Source organism: Narcine bancroftii, chromosome 1 (genome assembly GCF_036971445.1).
Source record: "Narcine bancroftii isolate sNarBan1 chromosome 1, sNarBan1.hap1, whole genome shotgun sequence".
Taxonomy (NCBI): Eukaryota; Metazoa; Chordata; class Chondrichthyes; order Torpediniformes; family Narcinidae; genus Narcine; species Narcine bancroftii.
In genome coordinates this window covers 265,755,887-265,778,078 of record NC_091469.1, presented here as the reverse complement: position 1 = coordinate 265,778,078, position 22,192 = coordinate 265,755,887, and the positions used below count along the sequence as shown (strand labels likewise).

At 42.3% G+C, this 22,192-nt stretch overlaps 1 protein-coding gene and 1 long non-coding RNA gene across 3 annotated transcripts; one reads left to right on the top strand and one right to left on the bottom strand.

Annotated features, from left to right (window-relative positions):
- The first annotated feature begins 3,367 nt into the window (after positions 1-3,367).
- On the top strand, positions 3,368-5,927 carry LOC138742812 (uncharacterized). Its single transcript, XR_011344422.1, has 3 exons — positions 3,368-3,456; positions 4,973-5,072; positions 5,198-5,927. It is a non-coding gene; the product is annotated as an uncharacterized lncRNA (long non-coding RNA).
- On the bottom strand, positions 4,029-11,130 carry calca (calcitonin/calcitonin-related polypeptide, alpha). 2 transcript variants are annotated; one of them, XM_069897744.1, is made up of 5 exons: positions 10,710-11,130; positions 9,300-9,389; positions 7,985-8,119; positions 5,343-5,518; positions 4,029-4,564 (listed from the first exon to the last, which is right to left on the bottom strand). In XM_069897744.1, the coding sequence occupies exons 2-4, from the start codon at positions 9,383-9,385 to the stop codon at positions 5,359-5,361; spliced, it is 381 nt and encodes a 126-aa protein (XP_069753845.1). In that variant the 5' UTR covers positions 9,386-9,389; positions 10,710-11,130; the 3' UTR covers positions 4,029-4,564; positions 5,343-5,358. The 2 variants fall into 2 exon arrangements, with proteins under 2 accessions (XP_069753845.1, XP_069753838.1); XM_069897737.1 differs by lacking the exons at positions 4,029-4,564; positions 5,343-5,518 and adding an exon at positions 6,830-7,257 and having other exon boundaries at positions 10,710-11,115.
- Positions 11,131-22,192: the final 11,062 nt, after the last annotated feature.

The window sequence follows — 22,192 nt, the reverse complement described above, 5'->3', positions numbered from 1 at the left end:
GCTCAGCTGATTACTCCTGTAGGTCTTCTTTGGGTGTGAAGCGGATGCCCAGGAGCACCCAAGGCAGCTCATCCACCCTGTCGGGGCCGGTGAGGCGGGCCATCAGTGCCTACTGAATCGCTCGACTAGCCCATTGGCCTGTGGGTGATAGACCGTGGTGTGATGTAGCTCGATCCCCAGTCTGTTGGTGAGCTGTGCCCAGAGTGCAGAGGTGAACTGGGTGCCCTGATATCTGGTGAGGTGTTTCGGGACGCTGAACTGGGCCACCCAACCGTTCAAAGGTGCTCGGGAGCAGGAGTCCGTGGAGGCATCTGGTATCTGGATCGTCTCGGGCCAACAAGTGGTGCAGTCTTCCACTGTAAAAAGGTAATGGTTACCTTGGGAAATGGGTAAAGGTCCGAAGCCCGTGCCAGATGAAACATTCTGCCACCATATGGACCATGGACCTAATGGAAGGGTGGGAAAGGTCATGGATATGGTGAAAGACTTGCCTGCACCACTGCTAGGGAACCACTGGACGCAGGGTGCCCATGGAGACATCGCACAGGACTGTTGGGAGTCAGGAGGTCCTGGAAATGTAGGCCCATGATGGCAGTCCTGAAGGCCTGTGTCACCTCATCAGACTTCTGGTCCCAGGCAAGCAGGTCGAAGTTGATGCCAGGTGTCAGCACACAAATGGTCGGTCATGAGAGTTCGTCAGCAACCATGTTGTCTTTCCCCGCCTTGTGCTCAATGTCAGTGGTGAACTCCGACACGAAGGAGAGGTGACACTGTTGGCAGGCCGACCAGGGATCTCTTACCTGAGTGAGGGGTTTGTGGTCGGTAAAAATGGTGAAAGGCCTCCCCTCCAAGAAATTGCAGAAATGACGCACCACCAGGTACATGGCCAGCAACTCATGATCAAAAGCGCTACACTTGCGCTCTGGTGGGTGAAGAAGTTGGCTAAATAATGCCAGTGGTTTCCATTGTTTGTTCACCTGCTGCTCCAGGACGGCGCCGATGGCTGTGGCAGAGGCATCGATGGAGACTGCCATATGCAGGTCGGTGCATGGGTGAACGAGCAGGGTAGCCTTTGCAAGGGCGTCTTTCATGGCTTCAAATGCCCTGCTGGCCTCTGGAGTCTAGGCAAGTGTCTCGTCTTTGGCTGTGATGAGGGCAAAGAGCAGATGCATGATGCATGCAGTGCCTGGAATGAAGTGTTATAGAAATTGACCATACCCATGAACTCCTGTTGCCTCTTGAGGTTGTCTGGACGTGGGAACTCCTTGACTGCAGTGACCTTCGTAGCGGCAAGTGTAGCTCCTTTGGCCATGATGGTATGGCCCAGGAACTGCAAGGACTCTTTCCCGAACTGGCACTTGGCTGGATTGATCATTAGGCCGAAATCGGCCAGTCAGGAGGGTGCGCAGGTGAGACTTGTGTTGTGCCCAGTCTCTGCTGGTGACAAGGATGTCATCCAGGTAAACGAATACGAAATTCAAATCCCTACCCACTGCGTCCATGAGGCGCTGGAAGGTCTGGGTGGCATTCTTGAGCCCAAATGGCATGCATAGGAACTTGAACAAGCCGAAGGGGGTGATGATGGCCATTTTGGGTATGTCCTCAGGGTGCACCAGGATTTGGTGATACCTGCGCACCAGGTTGACCTTGGAGAATACCTTTGTACCATGCAGGTTGGCCGTAAAGTCCTGGATGTGAGGGATCGGGTAATGGTCAGGTACTGTTGCATCGTTAAGCCATTGATAATCTCCATAGGGGCACCAGCCACCAGAGGCTTTTGGGACCAGGTGGAGTGGTGAGGCCTGAGGACTGTCAGAGCGTCGAATGATCCCCAGCTCCTTCGCTATCTGGAGCTTATCCGGCGGGAGCTGGCGTGCCTTGGCGTGGACCAGCAGGATGTAATGAAACACCCCATAGTGTGGTGAGGCGGTGGAGAACTGTGGCTTGAGGAAAGATGGGAACTCGGCCAGGATACGCTGAAATTTGTCCTTGGGCGTGCTGACCGTGGCCATCTGCGGCTGCTCTGTGTGGGAGGCATTGAGGCGAATGGATTGGAAGGTACGGGCATCTACCAGTTGCCTACCTCGAGTGTTGACCAGGAGTCCATGGGCGAGGAGGAAGTCGACACCCAGCATGGTGGTTGGGAGGGATGAAACTGTGAACCTCCACGAGAACTTCCGCTGGCCAGTCTGGAAGTGGACGGTCTTGTCTCCATACGTTCGGATCTCTGTCGAATTGACTACACAGAGGGGAGGTCCTCGAGGCCGGTTCCAGAACTCGATGGCTGTGGCCGGAATGATACTGATCTGGGCCCCGGTGACAACAAGGAAGTGTCAGCCACTGACTGAATCCTGCAGGTAGAGAAGGCTGTATTGTTGGCCAGCCGCTGCAGCCATTTACAGTGGCCGGCCTGCTCATTTCCCTGGAACAAGCAGGGCTGACGACACTTCCGAGCCTTGGCTCCCCAGCATTGGTGGAAGAAGCAGAGGGCTAAAGTGGATGGCTTGCTTCTGGCTATGCTTTTTGAGGCCCCTGCAAGGGCCAGGTGTTCCACTGCAGTGCTAGAGGAAAGCTTGGTGTGGTCATGCCTATGCCTCATAACCTGCTGGATTGCTGAGCCCTCCAGGAATTGTTCGAATCATAGCTCCTGAGCCTTTTGAGTGACATTCCAAGGGTCAACGAAGCTCTCCTGGGACAGCAACGGCTGGATGTCTTCAGGCAGATGGTCGAGGAAGATGCACTCGAAGAGTTGGCAGTTGGTGTGATTGCCCATGAGTACAAGCATCTTGTCCATCAACTCGATTGTCCCCCCAAGGCGTCAAGGCACAGCATCCAAGTGGTACCCTGGTGCCTGGAGAGGCCAAGGGAGCTGGTGAGCTCCCGTTTGATGGTCCCATGCTTATCTTCCACGGGTGGGTGCTGAATGAGGTGTAGCACTCATTTGGCAGTGGCCTGGTCCAGGGCGGTGACCACATGGTAGAACTTGGTCGATTCTGATGAAATCTGGCAGAGGTGAAACTGAGCCTCTGCGTGGCTGAACCAGGTCTCCAGCTCCTGAACCCAGAAGTCAGGAAGCTTGATGGCTATAGCGTTGATCGAAGGGTCATTCATTTTGGGTTCAAAGACGTTTGAATCTGTCGGAGTAATCAGTTGTAGCGGCGGCTACGCTGCTAACTGAAGGATCGCACAACCAAATGGATTGAGTTCAGTGAGCAAAAATTAATTTATTGCAGGCTGCCTGGCTGGTCTTATACTTCCAGCCCGGACCTGGCTGAGAACCGCGCTGGGGGGTGGGGGGGGGCCTCGACGTCACCGGGGCGTCACATGGGCTTCTGAGCAGAGGTGGGGGGGGGGGGGGGGAAACCCCCGATGGCGCCACTTTGGCCGGCTGCCCCGCCGCATGCGTGACAAACGGGGCCGGTTCGCCTGCCTAATGGTGTACCGCTACACCCTATGGTATTGGATTTTGGGGATATTTATTAAACTGTAACATTATTTAACTCTCGGTTAATTTCCTCGGATTTTACGTAGGCAGGACATAGAGGACTATGGACCAAGTGCTGGAAAATGGGATGAGTAATTGATGGTCGGTCACGGCTCCTGTTACTGTCCATGATCCCATGTCTAATGGACGGAGCCTCTCTATGCAGTGGCAATATCACCCCAAGCCATGGTTGGGTGAAGAATAGAGCAGTTACTCATTCCACATTATACAATGAGCGGCAAACTGTGGAACTTTTATTTCATGTCAGCGGAAGCCCCTCCCTAACCTTAGAGTTGGTAGGAACTTTATCGAATCCCGTTTAAAGTAATATTCAATCTGATTGTTGAGCAAAGATTAAATCCCAGTCTAATTAATTGCTCTTAGAGTCACCGACTTAGGAAAGGAAGATAATGTTGCTCCTCCTGGATCTTCTGTGGAGATTAGTACCTCCAGCTAGAGGAGCTTAGGCAAGGTTAACTCACAAACGCCATCGCAACAAACTCTTCCGTCTAACAAAAATTTCGCCTCATAAAATTACGCCAACTTCAATGTATCGAAAATATTTTAATCTTGCGAATGTCACAATTGATACAATATTTAAGGTGTCGTTAATATACTGTACAATCATGTAATTTATAGCGTTTTACATCAAGGCACAACACACAGTATATTACATACATGCCTTGAGAGGCAACATTAACCACATCCCCGAGATACTGAGAGTCCTGTCGAGACCAAGTTCTAACAGCACAGAGCTGGAAGTCACATTGCACACTGTGCCCAGGCGTCATTAAATAACATACCATCACTTTTATTTCAAATCTAGGAGGATATAAAACGTGATGTGGTGTAAAAGTTACGTTTGGCTATACGATACGTTAAGGAACTAATTTTGATAGGAACAAGGATTAATTGGCTAGGAATTGCAACAAAACTGAAGTGTGGGCAGTAATAATTAAAATTATATGAATAAACATTTCCAAGCTTTATTCTTTTTGAGCTTCGGCGATGAAGAAAGCGAGCCAAGCGACATCTAATCGGGAGTGAAAGAACTTTGCCTCGTCAGTTATTGTTGTCTGCCTGTAAGACAAAGTACAGGGGGTTCAACCCTCAAGCCATTGAATTTATGTGTTCGGGGTGTGCAGGTTTGGCCCGAGCTAGTGCATTCTGTCAACCAGCTTCGGAGTGTTTCGCATGCCCAGTAGAATAGAAAGCAGCAATATCCCTCTGTATTTTTGGAATCTGCAGTGCGTCTCATTTTCAAACCCAACCTACTCCAAAATATTAGATTCTATGAGAGTTTGCTAGAAAGTTGGAGAATACAGCATGGTCGGGTATGTTAAAAGAATCACTTGAAAGATTCAAAAATCTCGTGGGAAAGGATTATAAAGGTGCGTTCACATATACCAACAGCATTAACCAGACAGCAATCTTAGTTGATTAGTTACTCGTACTTGTTTGATATATCTCTTATTTGATCACCATAAGAGACCGCGAACATTTGGACTGAAGTGATGAATGAGGAATTGAGGACAACTGGGAACCGGTGCAGAGCAGGAGTTGAGACCAGTCAAGATCACATTAAATAGTGAGTTATTGTGGATATGGTTGCCGTGGGTCTCAATGCAACATTTAGAGTAAAAACAAATTCTACTGGGTAAACGTTTATTCAATTACGACTATACAAATAACCTAGTCTCTGTTTTTACCAAGGCACCGACCCTCTGCCACTGCGTATCTACTTGGAGGAAAAACTGCGAAAATTCTATTATCAGTTGTCCTGAAGTTGATTGCTGTATACAAGTGCGTTTATTTATATGGGACATGCACACTTGTTAAGATTGGCACAACTTATTACCAGTTCCACGAATAATCTACATCTGAACACTCCTTCTTCGTCGTCCGAAGGTATTTGCTCCTACATCGGTTGGGACGAAGTCACTGTTTCCCATGCCTCCCGTCCGGCTGAGGAAGTCGGCCAGGCGATGTGTGGCACAGGTGGCTGTTTTGCAGGCTCGTTTCTCCATGGGAACACTGTCACAAATTGGAGGGGGGAAGGAACTCATTGAGACTCAATGCAGACAAAGCAATTGTCCTCCCCTTCCAAACTTTTGTTTTGTTGAAGAATTCGGTGTTTGAGTAAACGGATCCCATTAAACACGTTATTTTGCGAAGAACGTACAACACTGAAGGGAACTATTCGGTCCGAAAGTTCAGGTTGTGGTGAATCCCCAATCCCACCCCCCCCCCCCCCCCACCCCCCAACGAACTTTTCCACTTACCTTCAACATACCTGAATCAGAACAGTCTGGGTATCAGGGGTTATGGGAAGAATGCCGGGGAGGGGGCGGAGAGGTGGATCTGCTCATGATGGAGTGACGGACCCCAATGGGCCGACTGGCCTATTTCTGCTCCTCTATCTCATATAAACAAACGAAATGCACTGCTACCCCTCTTTGTCTGCTTGCTCTGTGATTACTGATTGATCAATTTCTACTGCCATTAATGATTTTCCCCTTTCAATTCACCGGGTAGTCAAAAAAGCAAGCGTTCATCGCCATGGAAAATGAGGAAAAGAGGTTTCCAATCAAACCCTTGTGCAAAATTGCTGGAAAGACATCAGAATGCTCCCTGGATGGCAATGGTAAAACATAAAAACTCAGGAAGACCCGCAGGAGGCAAATATATACAACTAAAGTTTCAGATCTGAGCCATGTTTCAAGGTATGAGTAAAAAGCAGGCAGGCGCCTAAATAATAGGGCTGAGGAGCTGGGTAAAAAGGGCAGGGGAGGAGCACAGGCCAACAAGCATTCATCTCGGACCCTACATGGAAACATGGACTATGCTCTGAAGCTACAGGTGAAGGTCAATAATCGAGATACAGAATGATCTTATTCTTTAAAAAAAATTCTTACCTGATGCGGAACGATTTAGTTTGCTATCAGTTACCGTCATTCATATCACATTCAATACATGAAATATCGTGTGCGCTGTCTTAAGAAGGCAACCGCACGATTTAAACTCGCCAATCAAAACTGCCGCACTTAGCGGATAAATAGAGCATGAATAGTTTCTGAAGTTGCCAAAAAAAGCTCTGCTCTCTACACGTTTGGCTGCTAGTAAACATATTAGAATACAAATTATGTTTTGTTGACTTTTTTCCCCCCCAAAAAAGTCTGGTTTAGTGAAGGCACTCTAATTGGGCATTCATAAAATTGCTAATCTAATCGAATATGTTCATATAGAACACTTTGCTCAGATGCTTAATCCTTTGCACCTATATTCCTTCTGTCGCACAGAACCATCATTCCTAGTAGCAAAATAAGTTTATTGAACAAATAGCCATTTCCTGCACAGAGAAGCATTCAATTTAATGGCGCACTGCATTGTCACAAAGGATCATAAAACTATATAATGAAAAAAATCAACTTTGAAGCTATAAAGTAATTGCTTATTAAGATTAAGATATTCTAGTTTGTGTCCATGTCTATCATTCTGTGTCATAAACTGAGGCGAAATGAAATAGAACACTTTAACGCTCAAGCATTTGATATCCATGCATCACAACAAACGATTAGTCGCTTTCAAATGGCGCTCCGTAGGTTGCCTAGCGTTCGCTTTCCAGACCAGTGAGAATGCTCCTTTTCTTGCCAGGAGTTGCCGCTCCTACGTCAGTGCGCTCGATAGCTTGCAATTTGTGCAATTCCTGGGACAACTTGCCCACCACACAAGTGCTCAGACTTGTGCATCTTTTGACAATAGGTCTATCCAAGCTGTAGAAAAAAAAACACATGCAAAAACAAATCTCATGACAACGCATGCGGTCATGCAGCTCGAGCTACACATGTTTGCATTGCTATCAGTTTCAGGTAACGAACAACTGCTACATGCAATGTCACTTTTAATAGAAAAAAAATCACACTTTACCAAATATGCTGGGCACTCCTATACGTCGAAGTACCTTGCAAAAAAAAACTCATGCGCTTTTCGTTTTCCCTTAACTCGAAACTTAAAATAACTGCTTTATGTAAAACTCATTCATGCATTGTCGTAACACAACTTGCTTTTATGCTACATGCAAAACAATGCTCATTTGTTAACTGCAATTTGCAAGCATAGCTTAACTTTTCCAATGTTCTCCATGCAAAGTTATGACAAAGAACTGTTACTGCGAGTTATTCTAGTTATTAAAATCCTACCTTTTCACCACAATCTTTTTAAAAATATATGTTCATTCGCTCAAAATGTCAAACATGTGCCCTTTGTGTTGGCTTACGTGGAATCATTCCAGTTGATTCGCGAGGAGCCAAACTAATGGTACAAGACAGGCCAAGACTTGGCTCAAGTTGGCTGTCACTTCTCTTACTCCCTCAATAATCAGCTCTGCTAACACACGCGCTTCTGCTCCCAGAACACGGATTGTCCAATTAGATGCTCGTGTTGAATCTCACAAACGGTGACTGGAGCTCCAGCATGAGGCCAATCCACGTGTCCCCTTACCTGTTGGTATCAGACACTTGTTGCTCCATTTCTTCTGTCATCATCTGCATGAATTCTTTTACCAGCGCATTCAGTAGTCGTCGGACCTCGTAATCGTTGAGCGCCATCCTGTCTGTCGAAGACTCCAGCATTGCTCTAAGTCATAATCTCACAATCAGTCGCAATGATACATTCGTTTTTAGATACAAACCAATAAATGACGGTTGGCAGTTCTGGTGTCGCCCGGAGTACGACTGCTACCGTCAAGAGCAAAACCTCCTCACTATTAAATAATGATTTAAAAAAATCTTTTGGTTCCATTACACGTGCAATCTGTAGTGTTTAATTGATTACCACCAGACTGGACTTGACACTCTGCAGAGGAAGGATACTACCCTGGAGGAAGTGTTCTTTCCCACAAGAAGCCTACCCAACTGAAGAGAATTCATCCAGCCAACAAGCCTATAATTTATTATATCTGGCATTTATCCCAATGCTATTTCAAGAGCTTGTGTGCTAAGTATTATACTTCACCGGGTGTGAGAAAGGTTCTTGATTTTAATACAAGTGATGCCTTTCTCAAAGCTCCAGACTTACTATTGAAGGAGTAACGTGGAAACGTATGCCGTTCAATTCGAACACAGCAGCTCTTTTGTGACACGGAGGATGGAATTCCAGGATGTTGCCGTTGGACCTCTGGAAATAATGTCATGGGATCTTCACACCGAGGAGACTGGGACTCATCCAAAAGGATGGTTCAGTATCGCACCAGAGAATGAGTGGAGTAATTTTCACCCAAGACGCACCTGAACCTCAAACCATCGAGGTCGGTAGCAAGTGTGCCCTCAGCTCAACCAGACTAATACTTGAAAACGCCTTTTCTCCTGCTCCACCCAAATTCTTCACTCTAACAAAAGTTGAGTTTGCACCGAATTTGAAAGTAATTCGCATCACAGCTAAACTACTTTTATATATATATATATATATAAATGGGAATTCGTATTAAACACAAGCCCTTCAGCTTTCTCTCCCTGCTCGATACTCTCAGAATTCTGCCTCCACTTTATTTTGCAAAGGAATAACCTTGTCACAGCAAGAAGACTAGAAATTATGTTCTCATTTCCATCTTGCTTTTGTCTAATTTATTCCTCAGAAGTCGAATATATAATCAAGCTGATGCCCTCAAAAAACTTTACCACCGTTACAGTCATTTCAATGATCTACTGCAGGTCTTCATGATAAAAGAAGAAATGCTGAATGTGGTCTAAAGCATTCCTCTCCAGAACAGAGATCGGAGTAAAATATATAAAACGGCAGCGAATAATCGGATACATACCTGACAGGAACAGCGTTGGAGCTGCTTATGTGACATGTAAAAACAGCGTAAACCACAAGGAAAGCGGAGATCCTGAGGAGAGCCATGCTTCTGAGGAAAAGACAAATGCATTGTTATCCAGTCCATCGTCCAATGCACCGCACCCCTTGAAAAATATCGCACGACAGCGCCGCTAGAGGCCACTTAGGATCATTTCGTCCAATTGATATTTGGGACGCCACATCCTTTTCAGGATAAAGCACGTAACTGTTGGCATGGAGCCCAAAAGAAAGAAATCCAATGACAATCAGTGAAGAAGACAAAAGTGTGTTTTTAAAAAAATAAAATTGATAAATATGATTTTAACAAAATAATAAATGCATTAAATTTCAAACCAAAACTGAAAATCCTCACCAGGTCAGGCAGAATCTATGGAAAGGTGAACAGTTGCATCTCTTTGCTTTTCCACAAATGCTGTCCGGCCAATTAAATGTGCTCAGTATTTTCCGGTTTTGTTGAAACGTATTGTTATCGAGGCTTCCTCAATCTTTGAGGATCACGGAGAAGCATTTTCTCATGACTGGCTACATGTTTTTTTTTTGTCTTTCTCTGATGCTTGCACCTTTCCTCGACTGCAACTTGACAATACTGGAACTTCCCAGTTAAGTAATAGATTATATAATGAATTAAGAATGCTGGCATTAGAGGTCAACGTCACACACTTCAAAGTACAACTGAATAGCAAGGGCACAATTCTAAAAAAAAATCATACCACTAATTGACTGAATCTGACATTGTGACCAATCTTCTTCCCTCTCACGTCGCAGCCTTTGGTTATTACTCGTCCACAATCCCTATTCCTAATTATCATTTGAAAAAAAGCAGAAGCAAGACTCCGAAAATGTTTGAAATGACTGATAGGAGCCACAAATGCATGCACAAATCCCCAGGAAACCTTTAGAAATGCTGCAAAATATACTTTTCACGTTTTTGTTGCTGTTATTTAAACAAGACTATTTTGCAACTGACACTTTCTAAATGTGATGCCGGCAACAGTAGTGAACGTTTGGTTATGTCAAATCTGGAGTGCAAATGCAAAAAAAAATCCAAGAAACACAAAACAACGCTGGACACTACAGCGTGATACATTCGCACATGCTGACCAGATTACATGATTTACGAGAAATATTCATTGATGAATAAAACCTTGACATGCACTTAGTTATGCGCATCCGTCTCGTCAAAGGAGCATCGAAAGTCGTTTAACAGATTTAATGAAACTGATTTCGAATCTACCTGGAATGGTTTAAAACCGAACAAAGTTTCCAGAGAATTTCAGAAGTACAATGGCAGTGTGGCAATCTGAAGTAATGCCAGAAAAAGTAACGAATACTCATATTTTTTTTCAACCATGCATAAAGGTCCTCTTACCTTGCGATTCGCTTTTGAGAAGAAATTATCAAGCAAGTTTCTTCTTTAGTTTTACTGTTGAATGCTCAGGGTCCATCCTTTTATATCCAACGCCGCCGGCTCTTTGTGTGTTCAGTGAGTGGGTGTTCGATCGTCAACAACCCTGCCAATCATAAATCTAACCTGGGAGATTATGCCAATCAGCGTGGGGCTCAAGTCTCGCCCCGATCATGACGTAGGCTTCATTCACAAAGTTATATATCACGTGAAACAGTCAATACAGGCTTTGAGTTCGTTTAACATAAAGCAAATCACACGATTAATGAACAGTCTAGAAAATCATCTCAATTGATTAGGTTTTTTTTTGAGGGTTCCGAAAAAAGAAACATTACGTGACTGCTAAATGCCAACAGACTGCTTGTTCTTCAAAGAAAGTGTACTGGTCACTTCTTGCGGAGCGACACCTGCTGCTCCACTCTACTGTTGCAACCGTGTTCAAACTGCCGCAACCCATTCACAGGACATTGATGCTTTCAATACTCCTTTGAACTTCCAAAGGCGAAATCAAATAGAAATTTGGGAAACAAAGACTTTAGTTTAATTTGTGGGTTTTTTTTTTAAAAAGCAGTAATACGCTTCGTTGCCTGGCACAGGAATTAAACTGGAGGTGATCAAATGTTCCTGGGAGCATTTTGAAAACACAGTGTCCAGACAAAAGCAAAAGGGCATCCCAACACTATGAGTCCATTCAAAATTTTTCAAAAACATTTTTTTTTAACATGCAGTTAAAAGACTGATACTTGGTGGCTTTGGTCCTTCTTTGTAGTGGACGTGTTATACCCCGGAAATTCTTTATGTGCTCACTGGAACCGGCAAGTCAGCGACTGGTATATAATGCTATTTTCCAAATAGTACATGTTCTGCGTTTTATAAAAGTGGCGTATGAATGTACATCGAGAGCAATGAAAAGAAACCCAAAAGTCAGTTCAAGTCTCAAGAAACAATGCGTGTTCGTCGTTTTTATTTTCACCTATTTCTCCCTTGTGCCTCTGTCAGTTTGTAACGCGTTCAACTCTACCAAAGTCTTTTTGTTTCTCAGATCCGTAGAATTTCTTAAGGTCGTTGCAGAATTGCTAATATAAAAATTAAAATCAGGACCATCTCATCGTTGTGGTTGATTTAATCAATTAATATATTAGGCATGTTGGAAGGGTTTAAATTGATTGATCCGGAAACACTCAAGAGAACTATTTATTTTGCCATAGCTTTCAGTCTCCTTTCATGAATAACAATCGTGTCATAATGCGTTTGACAAGCAAGTGCGCCTTACGTCATTTTAGTGATCCATTAGTGTCTGAGCTTCCAAGCAGCTGAGCTAAGTCTCACAGAAATAACTGCGCTCGTAAATTGCCAGTCAAAGGAAGGCTGGGCTTTGGTCTCTCATACTGTAAGGCTAGTAAGAAAGGCGAGGCTGCTGGTAGAGTGGAGCCGTTCGATGAGCTCTCCACGGTGCTGAAAGGTCGAACTCTCTGCCCCCCCCCCCCACTTTGTTGAAATAGGGATCACACGGGAAGACTCGCTCTGCGGAGCCGTGGGGTTAGATTGAACAATGGGAATGTTTATTCAGTTGTCCATTACATTAATGCCAAATGATTATTTCTGTTTGCTTCTTGTTGACTGACGATACTTCTCCGTGCAGCTGCAGGATGCGGATAATGGTTACTTTATTCGGACATGAACAATTGGAAGGATATAGGAGATTAAATAAAGCGGCAGCAAACTTTTTTTTGTGGGATTAACCTGTCCAGAATGAGGAGGCCCAATTATTTGGTACTTAGTCTAAGTAAAGTCAAAATTAAAATGTCAATATAATTAAGAGAACAGCAGTGGCGTTGTTTTCGGTTAGAAACGGAAAGCTCGATTCACTCGAGTGTTCATGAATATGTAGCGTTCTCTTCAGATCTTAGGCGTTCTTCCGCGGGAGAAAAATCATTAGGCGAAGAGCGTTCACGTAGTTGTTCCGGAAGAAAACAGTCCCAGCACATAAACTTCTGAAAATAGATGCAATGCTTTGGCGCTGTTCAAAGTTGGAGCTCGCAGCCATCTCCCTGTCTCTTCGTTGCTTCTGACAATACCAGAAATATTAGATGTGGTGTCAAACGACGTTTAAAATGAATTGACCTATCTTGTGCATCTATCTTTTGATGTTGCTCTTATTGGCGTTGACAATTGTGTTAGAGTGCAGGCTGTTCAGGGGAATAAAATGAATCCAAGTAGATATTACTATACTAGATCGGAAAATTGGTTTGGTTATTTCTACTCGCCAATGTTCAATCTTGTTTTTGAAATGTCCATTCGTGAGGACATTCTTTTCTGAAGCGTGCGAGATGCAACAAAAGAGAAATCTTTGAATTTTTTCGAACACACTTTCACGATGATGTGTGCATGTGTGCAACGTGATGTGAAATAAACTCGTGTTTACTTGCGTAAATAATACCGCTTATTAGTTCAGCGTCGGTGGAAGTCTGAAGGTGATGATGCTACAACGCCGGGAGTCGGGTCACCACTCAGATATGGGAAGTACCTGTGTATTGATATTTATTCATTAGTTGCTTTTCAATATTTTGAATAGTGTTGACTACTTGTCGGTCTCGAGTTAGGCCCAAACATAATCCAGTTTTCCAGAAATTTTCACCTTGTATAGGTTTGAGGTCCATGGATCAGATCCTTTTCTCCAGGGACCATGGCGACTGCCTTCAGTGTCGAACGAGAACACTGAAATTGGTCCAATGTGCTCATTGATTAGTTTCCATGTGAACATTTCTTTGAAGATAATTTAGTATTCATGCAATGCCTAAGAAAAGAGAACTAGTGAGGCCATGCATTTTTGCTTTCTAGATTTATAGCTTAGGGTTAGGACATATCGGAGATGTAGCACTTGCAACTTAGTCATCATTATCAGCGACGATCTTTGTAAAAGGGTCATGGTTGGAGATGTAGCCAGGAAACTGATCCTTCGCCCTATTGAGTCCACAGCAACAACTCGTCTACACCAATCTTACATTTTAATCCCATTTTTATTCTCTCCACATTTGAATCGCTCCTCGCCCCCAGAGTATCCACATGCAAGGGACAACGAACAGTGGCCAATTAGCGCAGATCATTAACATTGAGAGGGAAAGGGAGCGCGCAGAGAGTCCCCACGCGGGATCACAGGACAGCACACATAGCGGCCAAACTCAGGGCCGAGTCCAAGTGTCTGGCGCCGTGAGGCAGCGACTCTACTCGCTGCGCCATTGTGCCGTCCAATGAAAGTTGCTCAAACTCTGCGCTTATTTAAGAATGATTGATCTCCATTACTCGGGCATTCCATTAGACATGGGTCGTCTTTATTAGAACACGGGCACGAGGGGGATAATTAAACTACGAGGACACCACTCTCACTCTCGTCTCGTTAAAGGAATTTAATGATAGTCTTTAAACGCTATGAAGAACGTCAGTCTTGTTTCGATGACAGGCGAGTACGGTTTCCAGATGGAAAATGCCACTGGGTTAATGAAGGTCGTAATTGTCTGGATTTTTGATGCACAGATATGGATTTTCAGCTCCCTGATCTTCTAATGCATAATAACCAAAACGGGGTCCGTTGAGTTAAATAAGTAAGTTTCTTCCAGGACGTGAATATGCATCTGCTTTCTTAACTATATTTAAACCCTCGTCTGCACATTTGAAACTATCTATATGCCTCTCCAGCTTTTATCCATTCGTGAGAGTTATATTGGCGCTTTCAGCTCGTTCATTAATGTCGTGATCTAATTCATTAAACAAATGTTTCCCCTCTGGCTGGAAGTCTGATTCTGGCTCTCAAATACACTGTAATCCGTTCATTCCAGATCTGCTGAATGAGTGTGGAACTGTCCAGATGCTGACAGTAGAGAAATGACTCAAGATCATGGCGATTTGCCATCCCAAGGATATCCTAGACTGCATCTCCGTTCATTTGTTCTGTGCATCAGCACAACCTTGGTGCCGGGTCTGCGTGGATTCCTGAGGTTGAGTTGAATCTTCAGTACAAAATTAGAATAATTATTTCAAATTTTCATGATACTGAGCTCGCTTATTTTGGAACTGGCCCCATTGGGAAAGGAGCGTGTTGTTGGTGGGAGCAAAAATAGCCAAGTTTTATTTCAATAAAAGTGAAACTTTGCATCATTCTGATAGGGGTTCCATTCTGGAAATTCTGCAAATGAATTCACCTGAGAGAAGTACATACACTGCAGATGCTTCAATCTTGAGCAAATAATGAGCTGCCGGAGGTCACACAGCCTCAGTGGGTTGAAATGATCAGTGAACGTTCCTGGTCAGAATTCTTTATCGAGGCGGAACTAAAATAAAAGAAGGGGAGGTTGCTTTCTATACCACCGGCCAAGATGTTACATGTTTTGTGTAGTAATCCTTCTGACATACTACTATTTGTATCTTGTATCTGTAAAATTATGCGTCCAACATGCCCATTCATCACTTACTGTTGATCAGCCAGTTTCCAAATCAGGTCAATGACACGAGACAACATTTTTTTCTAAAGGTTTGCTTCTGAAAAAAATTGGAATTACGATAGACAACTTCAAGCTGAATACAGGGTAATTTCATATTTGTAATATCAGGTAGGAAGTTGGAGAAACATTAAATTAACTTTTATTTAATTTAGCATGTTTACTTGCATAATGATGCTTACACATTATGTTAGTTCAACTGACCAGAAAGTGTTTTGCTGCTGATTTTCATTTGTACTCAACATCTGATGCCTCTTGTGTCAGTGGCCAACACTGATGGATTCCAGTTGCCCTGATATGCTTTTCCGTGGTAGCAAAGTCCTGGTGAAACATTTCACTCTGTTGGTCACTGACTGCACTAAGAACAGCAGGGAAGAAGTCCAAGTGCAAATGCAATAAATATTATAGTTAATTACACTCACTCTGCTTTTACCTGAAGAACATGTGCATCAACATGCATTCAATCTATATCAATGTAATTCACAGCATCTATAGATGTGAGCTGCTTTTATAGCCTGTCTGCATCTATCCTCATTAAGCATGCCCAGACCTAAGACAATGTTTACATAGCATCTGCACTGAGGGCATGCCCAAGCATGCTTGAACTGACCAAAACAGGTTAAAGTATGACAGAAAATTACAAAAATAGGTTATATTTTAAAAAGTGGTACATGATGATAATATTTTAAGGTGATTATCATGATCACCAACCCAAAATCTATAAAATACATCCAAAAGTGTTCAGGAAGCAAAATCTTCCTTGTCCTGTGTGAATTGTTTTCCATTCGAAGCACTTCAAATAAACTCTTGCAAGATAATTTATCAAATGTCTTCTTGAAATCCATTTAAATATGAACAAGGATTGGTTCTTAAAGCTTGTTCTACTATGTAATGAAATTGTGGTTGATCTGAGACTAAATATCATATATCACTGTCTGTGTTGTATTGCTTAAGAGTATTGGTTATCAAGGATCTACCCATCAACAGTTTAAATTTAACCACCAATCTAGCAACATTGCCACTTGCACGTGCATTTGGAGCTGGGCGGTAAATGGCATAATGTCCACTGAGAATGATCAATGCAAATTTCTACTGCACCTTGTCAGAGGTTTTCTCTAATTTGCCTGTTTGAAAGACCTTTTTGACTATGCCAATAATTCTAGATTCAACGTCTGGCAGAAATTTCTTGTTTTCCCAACTTAGTGTTCCTCAAATACCTTGATTTTTTTTCATTATTCAACCTTAACCTTCTGTATTCCAGCAAAAAGAGTTTCCATTTTCTCTCATGATAACTTAACCCTGAACTAATGGTTAATCCACAGTTCAACTTGTTAACTCATGGTCCAACTATTATCCCAGTAAACGTCTGCTGCTATATCCATCCAAAGGCATGGCCTCCAGAATTGTTCACAATGTTAAGAATGTGATTTAACAAGGGATTTGTAAAGCTAAGACATAACTTCTAGATAAAAATGCCTTAATTCAATAGTTTGTTTTTCTTAAAGGGTACTTCACCAGATCTTGATATTTTGTTGACTTATCTATGTGTACCCTATGACCTAAATAGGCTCCAGCTCAGTGCTTGGCAGCCAAAGTCCTCAGACAAAGGAGCAGACTACTGGCATATGGCTTCTGACAACCAGGAATCAAATTCCGGGTTCATGAAGATATGATGATGAGCAGACCTCCTGAAAGGCCGAAGGCACTGACAGCTTCTCAATGTTTCTGAGATTCAGAACCTGGGGTCGAGGAAATGCAATTTGGATACCTCAAGGTCAGGCTCACTGCTGAGCATAGGCAATGCAGGACCAACAAAGGAAAAAAATTTGTCTATTTTGTGTAAATGACAATAGATGGAATATGGAATCTTGAATGCAAAATCTTCCTTGCACCTTCACTGTTTCCTGCTATTCAATATTTACAAGTCTACCTTGCCATTTTAGGTATAAGTTGGCTGACCATCAGTGTGAGCTCCTGTTTCATTTAGTGAGAGCATCACTTTGAGGGCTAGTACAGGCTACAAATATCCACAGCTTTGGAGAGACTGGATGGCATCAGCTAGTACATGCTGTACTCAAATTCATTCCTTTGGAGAGGAGAAAGGACAGGTAGTGAGAGAGTCCTGAATGTGGAAGACTGAAGGAACAGCACTTGATTGATCAACGGCCATTTCATTGAACAGAACAAGAATGACTCTGTGTGATAATAGACAATTCAGCTGATACTTCGGTCAGGGAAATTATTGAACCCCACCTGACCAAAGGAAAAGTCACTTTAATTGAACTGTACCTGGGTTTTGGAAGCATCATAGAAGTCACACATTTCATTTCCCTACACAAGGAAAAGGGGAGTTGTGACAACTATTTGTAAGGATATTTCTCTAGAAGAAACTCAATGAGGATTCGTGAGTTTTCAGTAGTCCAGTCACTCAGTCTCTCCCATTTTCTTTGTGATTGCTTCTGTGCATCAGTTTAAAAGTTTGAATCTTGACAATGGGTTTCTAAGACTGAAGTTTGGAATTACTTTCCAGAATTGTGCTAAGCTGTAATGGTTTTGATATCACACACACACACACACACACACACACACACACACACACACACACACATTTGCCTATAATTGATTTTGATTTGAGTAATGTGTTATAGTATTATTTATTATTAATAAATAAAGTGTTTCAAAAGAAAAACAATAACACTGCCTTGGTGAATTTCTAATGCTGCTGGTCTGCAACATTTGCCACAATTTTACCCATTATTTATTCTGCTAATATCTTCAAAAATGCTGTGCTGCCAGGTTTATGATAATTCCTATCATGTTCTCATTGGCAAATTTGTCATGAGGCTTTCTATCCTGTCAGCAAAGTTATTAATACAATGTGAATAGCTGAGCCCCAAACACAAATCCTTCAAGTGCATTATCCTTACTTTATGTTTTGTAATACCTACCTTTCTAATAAGCGTACCTCCATATAAATTTATTTTTAAAATATTTCTTATTAATTTTAATAAAGAACATAATACAAACAAAAAAAGGAACAATTCAATATGATATGGACAGTTACACAACCTTAAAAAGTATTCCAAGTAGTAAAAACATACATGAATTGTAAATCATAACCATAATTTCCATTCTGAATAATATATATCCTTTTTAGAAAAAAACCTGTAATAATACAAAAAAATGAAAGAAAAAAAGTAGTAAAGGAAAAAAAACCCAGCATTGCCAGATGCTATATATGATTGGTATTAAAGGGAAAAAAATCTAAAACAACAAAAGAGAAAACTAATACAAAGAATGTTGAAAAAATACAAGTCAGATACGCTAATTACATTGAAGTAAAATTATAAAGTAAGATAGTGAGTCATAAATGACCCCCATAACTTCTAGAATCTTATTTCACATAAATTGTGGTTTTGAGATTATCACCTCAGGAGTCCTTTTGTTTAATTTCTGCTGGTTTCCAAAAGTACCCTTTGCCTGTTCTTTGCAATGATGTTGCGCACAATGGGAATGAAAATAACAGGATCCTCCCTGTTAGTCTCTAAGACCTGGTTCCAGATAGGTAATGAATCATATAGGTCTCTGTATCCTATTTTGAAATTATATTCTTTGTCCCAGAAATTATTGAACCCCCTATGACAGTGGTTCTCAACTTTTTTTCCACTCATATGCCACCTTAAATAATCCCTTACTAACCACAGATCACCTATTGCATCAGTTTGTATATTCTCATAATCTGCCTCACTTAGATGCCAATCAGTTTTTATATTATTTGTCACACTATTTTTATTCTGATCTGACTCCTTTGTACAATATATAACCTGAGGCCTGGAGCATATCTTGTTCACTCCCTGTGAATGTCTCCAACTTGCACTCCAGCTCAATCGTAAACTTCAAGAATCCAAGCTGAATAAACTGCAGATATGTTTACTTAGGGTCATTCACATCCCACACAATCTGGTCAGTGCACAAAATGTCTTCTGCCAAACCTCAGTTTACATTGTTTATCAATGAAATTCAAGTTATGTACATCTTAGATTTAAGTATATCCAATTGATGCCAAATATAATTATTAACCTTTAGCTAAGAACTAAAAACACTTGTAACTAAAATAGCTTTTTACACTCACTGCTAAAAAAAATACATATCAACAAAGAAGAAACTTTCCCTACTCACCATAAAGAGTAACCAATAAATTAAATTCTCTTCTGTAACTCCAATGGGATTGTCCCACACAGGTTCAAATCCTGCCAACTACACCAAATGTTAAAGTGGATAAATGGTTGGTTGAAAACAAACATGAATACATTGCATAAGCAGATTTTAAAAACTTTGCAAAGCATGAGAATTCCTTTACACTAAGAAGTTTTGCCATGAACAGCTAGTCTCACCCCAAGAGAATCTGCCTCGTTGCTTACAAATCATGTATTTTATACCTTCAGACACCTTTGTTTCTATAACATTGAAACAGACTGGTCCATATAAATACATCTTCCCTAGAATTCTCTTGGAATTCATTAATCAGGGCCGTATCCCTTAACCAATGATTAATAGACTTTTACTACCTTACCAGATAAGGATCAGCTCTAGCTGATAACAAGAAAGAACTGAATTCAGCTCACCTCTCTCTTCCCATCAGCAGTTCAAAACTTACATTTTCACTTGTGTAATGATTCTCATCCTTTCTCTACCCAAGACTAACTTAAGCATTCCTTTACTTATTGAGGACCACCAAAAACAAACCCATGGACCAATAGTTGTTTGTGGAGCACAAACTGAGAGATGCTGCCTACTGCCCTATTGTGTTGGCCCAGTGTTTGCCTCCTATGAGTTCAGAGAATTTTTGCTGCTGCTCTGCTCAACCTTTGTCTGTTCTTTGCAATGTTGCTGCACACAAAGTGAATGAAAAGAACAGGATCTTCCCTGCTAGACTCATTACCCACACACACTCTGATTTCCATCAGGTTTACCCCCTTCTGGCTTCCCTGACTGTTGCAGGCTTTTCCTCTCTTATGACAGAGGTTGAAACTATTTTGAAGAGCAGATGGTGTCCAAAGTGTCACAAGGAATATTTACCCCTCAACTATTGCAACAAGTATCAGCAGGTGAGCCCAGCAACTCAAATTTCTTAAATTCCTGATTGATTATTCAGATTCTTGCCTGCAACTATTTCCAGATATTTATTGATGATCATTTGGAAGCAAACTTTACTTTTAGATATTTTGCCATGTATCTGCAAGGTATATAATAGTTTATTTAGTAACACTGGAAGGACTTTCCATACTCATCATGCATTAAGTCAAAGTTCAAATGTATTGTCAGAGTACATATATGAAATCACATACAACCCTGAGATTGTTTATCCTAAGGGAGAATTTCTACTTATCAGTAGCGTAAGAAAAAATACATATGCAAAAGAAATGAATGTTTACAAGGAAAGAAATGCAAATATAGAAAAAAATTAATATTCAAAATTAAATAATGTGAAAAGAAAGAGTCCTTAAATGAGTCTCTGATTGAATGTTGTTCAGGAGTCTGATGGTGGAGGAGGAGTACTGTTTCCTGAACCTGCTGGTATGTGTCTTGTGGCACATAAACCTCTTTCCTGATGGCTGCAGTGAGAACAGAGCATGTTCTTGGTGATGTTGGTCCTGGATGATTGGTGCTGCTCTCCCACAGCAACATTCCATGTAGCTCCACTACATTTTGTGGAGCTTTCCACTCAGAGGAATTGGTGCCCCCATACCACACGGTTATGCAGTCAATGAACGCACTTTCCACTGGACATCTGTCGAAGTTTACCAAGGTTTCCAATATTGCACCAACCTCCACACCAATATTACCAATAAACCTTGAAAATGGTACATTTTACTAACAGTCTATGCCATTGGCAATGTCATAAAGGTATCAGTGTTTAATTTGTTATTTCATTTACCATGATTGGCTAACAATTTATACAGTCCAATATATATGTCTTTAAAAGGTAGAACAGATGTATTATTTTTATAAATTAGAGGGCCAAACTTTTGCACTATTACCAAAGCCACAGTGCAGTTCTTTATCCATTAATCACCTTCGGCTCCTAGAACGCTTCCACCAGCGTTGTCTCCGCTCCATCCTCAACATTCATTGGAGTGCTTTCGTCCCTAACGTCGAAGTACTCGAGATGGCAGAGGTCGACAGCATCGAGTCCACGCTGCTGAAGATCCAGCTGTGCTGGGTGGGTCACGTCTCCAGAATGGAGGACCATCGCCTTCCCAAGATCATGTTATATGGCGACTGGCCACCGTGACAGAGGTGCACCAAAGAAAAGATACAAGGACTGGCTAAAGAAATCTCTTGGTGCCTGCCACATTGACCACTGCCAGTGGGCTGATATCGCCTCAAACCGTGCATCTTGGCGCCTCACAGTTTGGCGGGCAGCAACCTCCTTTGAAGAAGACCGCAGAGCCCACCTCACTGACAAAAGGCAAAGGAGGAAAAACCCAACACCCAACCCCAACCAACCAATTTTCCCCTGCAACCGCTGCAACCGTGTCTGCCTGTCCCGCATCGGACTTGTCAGCCACAAACGAGCCTGCAGCTGACGTGGACATTTACCCCCTCCATAAATCTTTGTCCGCGAAGCCAAGCCAAAGAAGAACCCACATGATGATGCTGCTTTTAATCTTCAAGTTGCCATTGTTTCCCTTTTGTCTTTCTTCAGACAAAGCAGTTTATCTTTCAACTCATACTTACTTGACATGTTTTTTTTCTCTAGCTTATTCTTCTGACACCATGTCATCTTAACTCAGTGGGTGTTTTATTCACCTCACTGAAGCTACTTAGATCTGTAAATGTTGAATGCTTTGACTATGATGGTAAACTCAGGATCCAACTGCTGCCACTATATTCATAGGATTTGGCCATGGACCTCCTGATGAGTAAAATAACGTATGTAAATTTTCA